This window comes from Gracilinanus agilis, chromosome 1 (assembly GCF_016433145.1).
Source record: "Gracilinanus agilis isolate LMUSP501 chromosome 1, AgileGrace, whole genome shotgun sequence".
Taxonomy (NCBI): domain Eukaryota; kingdom Metazoa; phylum Chordata; class Mammalia; order Didelphimorphia; family Didelphidae; genus Gracilinanus; species Gracilinanus agilis.
In genome coordinates, this window is record NC_058130.1 from 94,895,179 (window position 1) to 94,907,756 (window position 12,578).

General features: G+C 42.4%; 1 protein-coding gene across 1 annotated transcript in view; it reads right to left on the reverse strand.

The window, feature by feature from the left end:
* Nucleotides 1-11,315, reverse strand: part of LOC123251690 (meiosis-specific coiled-coil domain-containing protein MEIOC-like) — a 37,114-nt gene extending 25,799 nt beyond the window's left edge. Inside the window, 3 exon segments of the mRNA XM_044681026.1 lie at nucleotides 785-910; nucleotides 11,074-11,258; nucleotides 11,261-11,315. Coding sequence (XP_044536961.1) covers nucleotides 785-910; nucleotides 11,074-11,258; nucleotides 11,261-11,315 — 366 coding nt within the window.
* Nucleotides 11,316-12,578: the final 1,263 nt, after the last annotated feature.

Sequence of the window (12,578 nt, forward strand, 5' to 3'; positions counted from 1 at the left end):
GTTTTAACCTACAAAAACACAAATGAATAAATGAAAACTCAAATGACACATAATATAGAATCTGAAAGCTAGGAAAAGATCCTAGAGATTATCCAGGTTCGATTCCTACAATTTACAAATTGAGAAAATGATGTTTTAAGAGTCATATGACTGAGTACTGACAAAGCTAGGATAGCACTTGCACTCAGGGTCACTAAGATAGAACTCTTGCTAATCAATATTTTTAAATCACTCTCTTAGAATTCTTAAAAGATGCACAAAAAGATAATCAAGGTTTCCAGTGAAATATCTAATATATGTCTATATATAGTAGAAAGAAATGAAACAAAAAATTATAGATTATGTGCTTATGTTCACATATAAAAATTATCTGGGTCTTCATCAAAAAAAATCATAAAACTTTGAAATCTAGAGGCAAGAGCTTCCTATCCTGTGACTCTGATTAGATAATATATCCTGGAATATATAAGGAAGGATTGCAAAAAGGATTTCATAACTGGCCTTAAAGATCAGGGTATCTCCTAATTAAAAAATCTGAGGGTTAAAAGATACATAATTTCACAATAGATTATCAGAAAATTAAAGTTATAAAAGCTAGAACCACGGAATTTAAGCCAGAAGGAGCCTTGATGAGATCATGTTTTCTGATGCCCTCTCTTTTTACAGAGGTGGTAATTAAGGCACAGAAAAGTCCAATGATTTTCCCTTAGGCCACATGGCTTATTTAAACATTTTTGAAGTCAATTTTCACCCTGGTAAAAATATTTCATTAGTCTTTGCTCACCTGTGATTTGTAAAGATTGAAACAGTCCTCTGTGTTGAGCATATCTTCACTGTGCAAGGTTTCTTTCCACAAGCTTGGGTCATTGCTGAATGAACAAGAACTCAGGGTCGTGAGCTCTGGTCTGACCTGTTTAAAAACGATCAGCTATCAAAACCCAGAAACAGCCAGAAGTGTGGATTACTTTGATCACCTTAAAGAGTTGAGAGGATCATCGAATTACAGCCGTTAAAAGAGGGCACCAGAGGGCACCTAAACATTAGTCATTATCAGCCCAACCTCCTACCTCCAGGAAACTGCAGTACCCTAGCCATTCCAGAAAGAACACTATATTCTTTTCTTTGATTAAATAAACATTAACGCTCACTTCAAAAGAGGAATTTCAGGTTAACAGGGACATACTCATAGTAAGTTTTATCTAATGAAAGGATTCTCAATCACCTGTTTCAAAGCACTAAAAAGTTGAACAATTTCCCTAAAGTTTTCTCCAGGCATTAGGAGTCAAAAGGCACCAAACACGGGGCAGCTGGGTAGCTCAGAGGAGTGAGAGTCAGGCCTAGAGACAGGAGGTCCTAGGTTCAAACCCGGCCTCAGCCACTTCCCAGCTGTGTGACCCTGGGCAAGTCACTTGACCCCCATTGCCCACCCTTACCAATCTTCCACCTATGAGACAATACACCGAAGTACAAGGGTTTAAAAAAAAATCCTCACAATAAAGCAGGCTTCTAAAAAAAAAAAAAAAAAAAAAAAAAGGCACCAAACAGTCATATCCATCGCATGATGGGGGGAACCTATTCCAGCTCTGCTTTTCTGGGTGAGATAAATGGCATTTCAATCCCTGTTCCAAGACTTATAGGCTGTGTGACCCAGTGGAATGGAAGTCCTCTGAGGGCCAGAGTTGTTTCATTTCTCATCTCTTTATCCCAGAGGCTACACTTAATGTCTGCTGAACTGAATCCATCCTGGGCACAATCAGTCAGAATCTAAATTCCTTCATCTGCCAAAGGGCAGTTGGACTATCAGTTGTAACCACCTCGTGACCTGCTCTGCAATGGAGTCTTCAAAGGGCCTGGGAGTGATGACAAAGAATGCTATCCACCTCCAGAGAAAGCACTTGGAAGTCAGAATGCAGATCAAAGCCTACACTTATTTTATTTAGTTTATTTGGGGTTTTACTTTTATGATTATTCTCTTACAAAAATTAACAATATGGAAATATGTTTGGCATGATAATAATGTATAAGCCAGATCAAATTGCTTGCCAGCTGTGGAAAGGGGGAGGGATAGAAGGGAGGGAGACAATTTGGATAACTTCAGAAAACTTATGTGGAAATGTATTATTATGTGTAATTGATAAAAATAAAATATCTTTAAAAAAATTTAAAAGGAGCCTGGTTCACTAAGAAATTCCCGGCCCAGAATGTGCCAAAGGCAGGACTTGAAACCAGGTCTGCTGACTTCAAGGCTGGTTACACCATATCATACTAACTACCTCAAGGCTAAAAAAGATAATGACAAGGGGGAGGCAGGGAGGAACACTCTTGGCTTCTTATTACCTCACAAAATTGTTGCCGAGCTCAGCAAACCATAAAGTAGTAGAAAATATGAGTTATTGTCATAATTATCAAATATGTGCTCTCTGGGGACAGAGGGGACTGCTTATAAAACAAAATTTTAAAGCAACATTTTTCTGTTTTCCAGCATCATGTTCCAGTCTCATAAGCATCACTTTAAAAAAATAATTTTTTTGAAAAAGCATTCCTGTCCTAATGGAATTTCAAAAAGCATATTCCCAAATGACCCTATTTAATTTTTTAAACAAGGTTTTATATACAAATAACTTTAAAATAAGCTACAAACTAAGGTGTGGCAGCACAACTGAAGAAAAGAAAAAAGAAAAATCGATGACAACTGAAAGGTGATTTCAGAAGTCGTTTTCTCTAGCTTCCTCAGAGCCTCCAAATAACTGAAAATCCATTCATCCCACTGCTGGGAGCCAGAGAACACAAACTTTCCGAGAGCAGCAGCGGGTTAACTGAAAGACAAAAGCCCCCGAAGGAAGGGCAGTTTGCTAAGATAGCCCTCTTCCAGGCGCTTCTCCCTCTCTCCTCCCCCCACCTCCCCTCCGAGAATCACCGCCAAGGCTGCCTCAAAGGAAAGCCAGCAAACCGTGGCTGGAGCCTCCCAGGCTTGAAGCGACCTCCGCCACCCCGGGGAGGATGCCGAGCGGCCCGGGGATCAGACTCGGAGGTTCCTCTTACAAACCTACCAGGGGGAGGCATCGGGCATCAGGGCGGCCAGCGAGCAGCTCCTCTGGCCGGGGCGCAACGGACTTCCCAGCAGCCCCAATGGCAAGAGGGCAGGCGCAGCCCCGGCCGGCCCCCACCCAGAGTCTTCGAGAATGGAAACTGTTGCCAGGCTATGGTCGGCGTCCCTCCGCCCTGCCTCCGTTCGTCCCCGGTCTCAGAGTGTAACAGGAAACACGCGAGGCCCCAAGTGTTGGCGGAGGCTCCGCGAAGGGCACACGGCGCTGCACCCGGGCCAGCTCCCGTTCCACGCCTCCCCACAGGCTCGCTCACCGGGCGGGCTTCCCGTAGTACCATCCAGCTAGGTAGGCTGAGGCCAGGGCTCGGGGCACCAAACCCTCACAGCAGGGCATCGCTCCGGCTTCTGGCCAGGCATGGTGGACGTGCGGGCTGTCCCTGTCCAAGCCTGAGAAGGGGACCTGGGACCTGGAGGGGCGGCTACTCCAGCTCCCCCAGCATTCTGGGTGTGCATCTATATGGACCCCCACTATATGACTGCAAAAACCATTCCAGCAGGCAGCGGATCAGCTGTGCCTCTCGGACACGGCAAGGGTCCTCCAGGGTAACCTCATTTTACAGCTGAGGAAACTGAGGCCCAGGGTGCTTAAGGGACTCTTCCCTGGCTACAAAAAGTGGAAGTGGCTCGGTAAGGCTACAGCGGCAGCCTAGGAATCTTATGGCCTTTAGAAGGGGATGCCACAGTTCCATGACTTCACTTTCCTCATCTATAAAATGTGAGATCAGAGTTAAACAGCAGCTCAGCAGTTCATTTGGATTTTACTGGCTAGCTTTCTGAGAATCCTGGATGATCAGAGCTGTGTATTATTAGAAAAAGGACAGAGGAGCTGTGTGTGCTAGCAGAGAGGAGAATGGGGGCAGGGGGGAAACCCAAGACAAGGGAACCACTGAGGAAGTGACAGCATCCATGCAGGAGAGTGAGAACTAAATCTGAACGATGGCAGCAGTGGCCATGAACCAGACCACCATAAATCCCCTATTGCTTTTCCCTCTGGAAGACATTCCTAGCATAGCATCAGCAGCTCAGAAAGCAAAAGCCAGGGGGAGAAGGGCTAGAGAGGAACTAAAGCCTGTTGATGAGGTTCACCTAAAAGCCTGGCCACCGATGTGCCCCCCTTGGACTACTAGGGAAAGCTGCCAAGAGTGGGAGAGTAAGAACTGCATTTTCCCCTTAGCACTATCAAACACAGGCACAGGGCCCAATTCATGATCCCATCCAACAAGATTAGTACCAAGTAAAGCCACGGGAAACAGTGTAACACTGTTCAGTTAGCAGCAAGATCAGCCAGCCTCCAGGATCCTGCCCTCCTTCCCTTCCACCCAGCCTATGAAGTGGTGATTCCCCACAATCAGAGACTGCTGAGCAGGCTCAGGGAAATGTCAACAAATCACAAGGGGCCTCTTCTTCCCTTTTCCAACAGTGCTGCTAGGAGATTGCCAACTCCCCACATATTCTGTGCTGAACCTAATTTTAGATGTGCCTGGAACTGAAGTTCTAAATTAAAACAGTGAATTTGTATTGGCTCAACTTTACTCAGCTGTCCTTTTAAATGCTTTTCTTTAGTCTGGAATGCTTTCTTAGAAACAGTAAAATGTGTGTATTCAAGTTTTTAAAAGGTTCAGAGGGGTGATTCAATCACTTTTCTATACCAGGACCCCCACATGCCAAATGTTTTTCCAAGACATGATCTTAAAAAAAAAGAAAAAGAAACAAGCTAAGAGAGGCAGTGTGTAATATAATGTTCCCACCCTCAATTTGTTACAAAAAATAGTAGATACATAAAGGCCATTAACAATAGGTGCTTCTACTTTCTCTACTCTCATTCTTAACCCCTTACTGTCTAAGTGCTCTCTCTTTGTCTGTCTCTGTCTGTCTCTCTCTTTCTCTCCTCTCTTAGGTACCAAATCCAGTGTTCTTTTCTCAGTCTGCATCTCTTCCTTCTTTCTGCAGATCCACAATCACCCTCTTCTCCTCTTACTCTAAGTTTTTAGAAGACCAGCTTCTCTTAGTTTTCCCCCTACCTAGCTGACCCCTCCTATCTCTGTCTCCTTTGCTAGCTCTTGCTCCAGATCACATCTTCTCATCATAGGAATCCTTCAGGATTCTGATCTGGGTCCTCTTTTTCCCTCTCCCCTTAAATAAGTGAGCTCAACGGCTTCCAAGTATAATTATCAAACTGACTTTTGGACAAACTAGATGTTTAGTAAACATCTTAAACTCAATGTCCAAAACGGATCTCATTATCTTTCCCCAAAAAGTTCTCCCCGACCCTTACCTTCTCTTACAGTAAAAGGCAACACCACAACACCCCCCAGGCTTAAGGGGAGGAGCCCTCTTTGACTATTTGCTCTCACTCCCCCCACCCCCCAACATCCAATCTGTGGTCAAGGCCTGTCAATATCTCTTTTACAGCATCTCTACAGTATTCCCCCCTTCTCTCCTCTGGCACTGCCACCACTCTGGTGCAGGTGCACATTACCTCATGCCAGGTTTATTGCAACAGTCTGTTGGTAGATTTGCCCACCTCAAGTTTCTCCCCACTCTAATCCATCCTCTAGCCTTTAAAGTGATTTTCCTAGAGGGCAGATTCAACTATATCTCTCCACACAATAAATCTAGTAGTTCCCTTTGTTTGGCATTCAAAGCCCTTCACAACTCATCTCCCCACTCCCATCCTAACTTTCTAGTCTTCTTATACCTTAATCTCCACTATGTATTTTTAATCTAGTGACACTAGTTTCTTGGCTGTGTTATGATTATATTTGATCTTTATATTGATTATGGCCAGTTGATTGTTGGTTGGTATTGATTAGGTGGTATAGATTCTACTAAAGCTGTTGGGGCCTACCTGGTTCCAACAGTAGATAAAACTAGCTGGAGACAGATTACTACAAAACCTATTTATTAATAACTATGAGAAGTATCAGGGGCAGGATAAAGAAATAAATTGATTAGGACATATATTATCCTAAAACTAAGATTTCTAACTGAACCTCCAAACCCCTCTGTCCCTCGAGGGCCTTCTCCATGCCTGATGAAAATCAGGCCTAACTTGACTCCCTTACTAACTAATAAATATAGTATCTAACTTACTAGGCAAATCTACTTATAAATCTCCTTAAACTTTCTTCACTTATATATTTGACATTGGCAGATTGAAGGTAACTCTGTATGCCCAGCCTCAAGAGTTTCAACCCCTCAGGTTTCACAGTTGCTGCTCTCTGCCTCCCCCTGTAGTGTTCCAGGGAACAGCCTCAGCCACTCCTCTATTTTACTTGACTTACTCTCACATTCTTCTCAGATATAAAGATGTTTCCCAAAGCTACCTACCACCAAAATCTTCCAAGATTAATAAGAGTCAACTCCCTAGACACCTGCTCCCAGCGAGGAAGCTCCAGAAAGTGATGTTTTCCAACGGTCCTTTCCTAGGGGTTTCTGGGAATTCTTAAGGAACCCCCTGAACATTCTTCTCTCTCTTAAGAAACTTTAAAACTCTTTCCCTAAGCTGGAAACCCTTCTTCTAAGCAGAACCTATTCCTTAATTAATCTAATTAACTAATTAATAACTAATTAATTCTTACATCTGTTCCAAGAAAAAGCCATCCACCTTTGATCCCCATGCCTGGAATGCTTTTTCATCTCTACCATTTTGCTTGTTTGGCTTCCTTTAAGACCCAACTAAAAGCCCATATTCTATAGGAAACTTTCCCGGTCCCTCTAGTGTCTTCCCTCTCTTATTTATTTCCTACTTATCCTGTATATCATTTGTACATATTTGTTTGCTTAGTGTCTTCTCCAACAAATTATGAGCTCCTTGAGGGCAGAGACTGTCTTTTGCTCCATTTGTATTGCTAGAATTTTGCACAGTGCCCAACACAGCAGGCATTTAATATGTTTACCGACTGGCTAGGATTATACAGTCCTAAAAAGCAAATAATTCTAAAAGAGCTACTACATAATAGCTATTATATAGTTCTAAAAAGTCAGTTAGATGGTGGAGTGGAGAAAATGCTGGGCTTAGAATCAGTTAGACCCTTGCTCAAATCCAGCCTCAAACAGTCTAGTTGTATGACCTTTGACAAATCACTTAATCTCTCTTTGCACTGGAGAAGGAAATGGCAAACCATTCCAGTATCTTGCCAAGAAAATCCCATGGACTGATGTTCACAGGATCATGGAGAGTTAAATACCACTCAACAACAACAACAACAACAACAACAACAACAAGCAAATCACTGTTACAATTATTATTAAGTTATTACATGAAGGGCTATCTTATGAAAGAACAAATTATTAGACTTACTCTGCTTCATTCCAGCAGGCAGAACCAGGAATAATGGGTGAATATTACATAGAGGTAGATTTCAAATCTACATATTAAAAAAAAACCACATACACAAAAAACACCTTTCCAAAAATTAAAATTGTCTCAAAGTGGCTTAAATTACCTTGGTTGATAATGGGTGTCCCATCACTGAGAGTAATTCAAGCAAGAATGACAAGTTGTGGAATATTATAGAAGAGATTCCTGTTTGAGTACATTTGTAGTAGATGCATGAAAAGGCTAACTGAAAATATGTGAGCAGCATGAAAGCTTTTACAAACAGGAGGGATTCTTAAAGATACATTTTCTTTCCTAAATGAAAACTCTTTTAAGTTGCTAGAGATTGGAACTTAATACTGTTAGAAGAATGTACCTTGTGCTGCAGAAAGGATCACTTTAAAAGTTAACTACAAACTAAACTAAAGATAGCAAACTAGAGTTTCTGGGTACTTTCTACCTCTCTGGTCTCTAATTATCCCCTCTCACATAATCTTGTACAAAGTCTCTGATGCTTGAGAAATTAAAGAGAAACCATCTTGCAGAAATGCTTCTGACAAAGGAAAGATCATTCAATTATTGATTTTGAGCTGACAGGGAACCTTGAGATTATCTAATATTATCATTTTTAGAGATGATGACTGGAGTTTAGTAACTTGACCAAGATAACCCAGTAAATAAATGTAAGTTTAAGATCTGATTCCAAAATCCAGCATTCTCTCCACTACACTACATTGTAACACTTTGGTAGCACTGACTAGTTTTGGCAGATAACCAATTTTCAAGCAGGAAAAAAATTCATGGTTGACTGAATTTCAGAGACCCAGGGCAAATTTCCTTCTCATCAAAAAACAAACAGCTGAAGGCATTTTAATAGCCTCTTGCAGTTTTTAAAGTATATAACATATACCATCTCATTTGCATCTCCCAACAAATCTGTAAGGCAAGTATTACTATACCTCATTATTCAGATGAAAAAATGAGTTCAAAAAAGGGTAGCAGCTTGCCCAAAGTGACAAAGCTATTAAGCATCTACTGAGGTTCAGGTAACAGGATCACAAGATCATATATTTAGAAATGGAAGGGACTTCACATATCTAAGTCCCACTCCCTAGGTAGAAGAATGAGACCCAACAAGGTTAACTGACTTGCCCAAGGTCCCACATGGGGTGTCTTGATTCCAAATCCAAAATTCACATACTCCTTTACAAACTGGAAAGAAGCTGGAAAAATGTCAAAAACGAAGGATATTGTGGTAGCTAGGTAAGAAAGTAGATAGAGAACCAAACCTGAAATCAAGAGGACCTAATCTCAAATACTTCCTAGCTGGGTGGCCCTGATCAAGTCATTTAATCCCAACAGCCTAGCCTTTGCCACTCATCTGTCTTAGAATTGATACCAAGACAGAGGGGTCTTTAAAAAAATAAGGATATATTTAAAAGGTAAACTATTTTAATTTAGCAGGTTCAGTTGAATGTGCAAACATGTTATCTTTTGGCAATGATTTACAGCTAATTTTTTTCTTAAATGTAGCACATGACAAATGTAAGATGAGAAAAGCTGGCATTAAATGTATGGAGGAGGGGAAAAACCCACATGATTTATCAATTTAACCATCCAGCAAGATATTTGGTTGTTTTCTTTTTTTTTTTACATTTTTAAACCCTTAACTTCTGTGTATTGGCTCCTTGGTGGAAGAGTGGTAAGGGTGGGCAATGGGGGTCAAGTGACTTGCCCAGGGTCACACAGCTGGGAAATGTCTTAGGCCGGATTTGAACCTAGGACCTCCCGTCTCTAGGCCTGACTCTCAATCCACTGAGCTACCCAGCTGCCCCTGGTTGTTTTCTAATAGCTAACTAGAGAGCTTATCAAAACTGGAGTAACAAAACCAATACATCAAAAGTATAACTATTTTTATTAGCTAAGTATATATTTTATAATTACAAAAACATTTATTTTCATTTACTTTTTAACCAACTGAAATAATGGAAACATAACACTGAAAACCAAATAGCATTTAAATTTTCTATTTCCAAAAATGAAAACCTGACCATTTCCCAGTTCCTTTGACTATCTCCTTTTTTACCTAAATCATACTGCTTTTCCTTTTTAAGATCAGTTTTATCTCGGTAATATAGCCCAAATATTGGAAATTCTTAGTACACAGATACAACCATTTTATCATTAAAAGTGTTTCTGCCACTTCCTTCTTTTCATAGGTCTTGGTGGAATAATAGGGGAAAAAAAACATTTATTAGACTTTATGAGTGGCACCTCTGCCACTTAAGGCGGCTTTTTCTTGTAATACATATATAACCCAGTGGAATTGCTTGTCAAATTCAGGAGGGGAGAGGAAAGAAGGGAAGGAAACAACATGAATCATGTAACTTTGGAAAACTTATGTATAGATTTGTTATTGGAATAAATTTTTTTTTTTAAAAAGGCGGCTTTAGCTTGGACAAGTAATTTAACTTCTTTTTTATTTTTATTTTTTTTTTAACCCTTACCCTCTGTCTTGGAGTCAATACTGTGTATTGGCTCCAAGGCAGAAGAGTGGTAAGGGTAGGCAATGGGGGTCAAGTGACTTGCCCAGGGTCACAAAGCTGGGAAGTGTCTGAGGCCACACTTGAACCCAGGACCTCCAGTCCTAGGCCTGGCTCTCAATCCACTGAGCTACCCAGCTGCCCCAGTAATTTAACTTCTGTGCACTTCAACTTATTGACTTAAGTTCAACTACTTAGTGAGTAGGTTAAAGTAGATCTTTGATATTGCTTCCAACTCTTAACAGTCTGTGATTCTAGAATGTTTTTAGAGGCAAACTGGTGGCCCCGCAAAAGCAATTAAGTAAGAGGCAGGAGAACTAGGTTTTAATTGCTTTTACTTTTCTGGGATGCAATCTTCTCCTAGTAAAATGAAGGGGGTGGACTAGATAATCTATAAAGTTCCTTCCAATACTGAGAGTCTATGATTCCACGTGTCTTTTCTTTTCTTTAAAAGATAGTATCTAGAACTATCTCTGAAAGACCGTTATTACTTTAAGGGCTGTCAAATAGAAGTTATTAGACTATTTGTTTCCAGGAGGCAGATCCAGGAAAATGGATGAATGCTTCTGAGGCAGACTTGTTTTATTATATCAATTACATATGTGAAATCATGCAAAACATTTCCCTATTAGCCATGTTGCAAAAAAAAAATAGCAAGAAAACATAGGAAAAGTATTTCAAACTGCACTCAGTTCTCTCTCTGGAAAAGGGGAGAATTTTTTATCCTGAGTCCTTTGCAACTGTCGCGGATTGCTTTACTGATTACTGAAAAAAAAAAAACTTGCTAAAAATGAAAGTTGTCTCAAAGTAGAGTTACTTAAAGGAGTGCACGACTTTTCTAGCTTCAGGCACACGGCAGGTGCTTAACACACGCATGTCACGCGCCCAGAGGAGCAGCCAGCAGCCTCTAGCACCTAGAGGACGCCCCAGTCCCCAGACCTCCCCTCCCCCTCCGCACGCTCCAAGCGGAGCGCTTGGACAGCGCTCCACTCAGTCCGGCAGAGAAGGGCGGCCCGCGGGACCCGTAATCCGTCCATCAATTCGCCCGCCCGCCCGGTACGTCCTCTCTACAGAAGCTGCCTCCTGCTCCTGCTCCTCCTCACCTCGGGGTAGCAGGCGCCGGCGGCGGCACGCGGGGTCACAGGCACCGCGGTGTTGGCCACCATCTCGCTCCCACCTCCGACCTCCCTCCCGCGGATCCAGCCCCTGCTCCCCAACAGCCGGCTCAAGAGGAGATTCGGAAATCGTAAGCGAGGCAGCGGGAGGCTCCGCCCCACCACTTCCGGGATGAGCGCGCACCTCCTCTCCCGTTACCTCCCCTCTTCCTCAATCTGGCTCCTCCCATCGCGTCAGTTTCAGCGAGGGGCCTAGGAATAGGAGGCGGGGAGCAGGATCCCCTCTGGCTGCGCGCGCACCTCTTCTAATATCAGCCACTCCCTACCGTCACTCCCACCTCCACCCTCCATCTGACTCAATTCCCATCTCCTATCAATTTCTTCGCGCTGCTTTACAGTAAGAGGCGGGAAAGCGGATTCCCTCCTGTTCGCGCGCTCTCCGCAGTCTTTCTCCCGCCGGTCCTCCCTGAGCGGGGAGTTTTGCGCGCTCGCAAGTGGACCAAGGCGTGGGGCGGGGCGGGACGGTTGGATCCCTGGCAGTTGGGGGTCCGCCTGATCCCTCTGCAATGCGGCAACAAAGCCATACTCCCAATTCCCGGTCCCTGCTGGAAACCATAAGAGGATATCTAGTCTAGCTTTATCCAGATAGAGGAACTGAGATCCAGAAACTTGAAGTGATTAGCCCCAATTAGTGAAACAAGACAGATATGCTCCCATAAACAGATATTAAGCAATAAATGATATCTGGTTTATAGACAACAAACCCAAGTTCTAAGTCAAACATTTTGCTAAGACAAAGGAATAGATGAAATGAAATCAACTAGTTTTGCTCTTTACTACAAGGGGTTGACAAAGTCAGAAGGCTCCATTCTAGTTCAAAGATTTTCTAAAAGTCAACAAGCATTTAAAAAATGTTTTACTGTGTACTATGTGCTGGGGAGACAAATAGAAGCAAAAGGGAACTGAAGGGGGGGTTGAAGAAAGAAATCCAGAAAGTCAAATACTACTAGATGGAGGAGGGACTTCCCAGCATAAGAAGGCTGCAGAGATGGAAGGAACTTCCAGGATGGGAAGGCTGTTCCAAAAAGTTGCATGTCCTTAAGCATGTCACTTTTTTCCTCTGGCGGTGTCAGTTTCCTCATCCGAAAAATAAAGGGCTTTATTAGATGATCTATAAGACCACCAGATCTGGAGACAGTAGGACCTGGGTTCAAAAATGAGCTCAGACACTTCCTAGCTAAATAACCCTGGGCAAGTCATTTCACCCTGATTGCCTAACTCTTGCCACTCTTCTGTCTCAGAATTCATACTAAGATAGAAGGTAAAGGTTTTAAAAAAAAAAAGATCTATAAGACCCCCTCCCCACCCTCTAGAAACCTGTTAGGGAGATAAGTCTCTCTTGTGGAAGATATCCACAATGCACATATTTACTTCTCCAAGGCTCTCTAATAAACTGAAAGATTTGAGGACAGAGATCCAGGATTTTTGTCTTT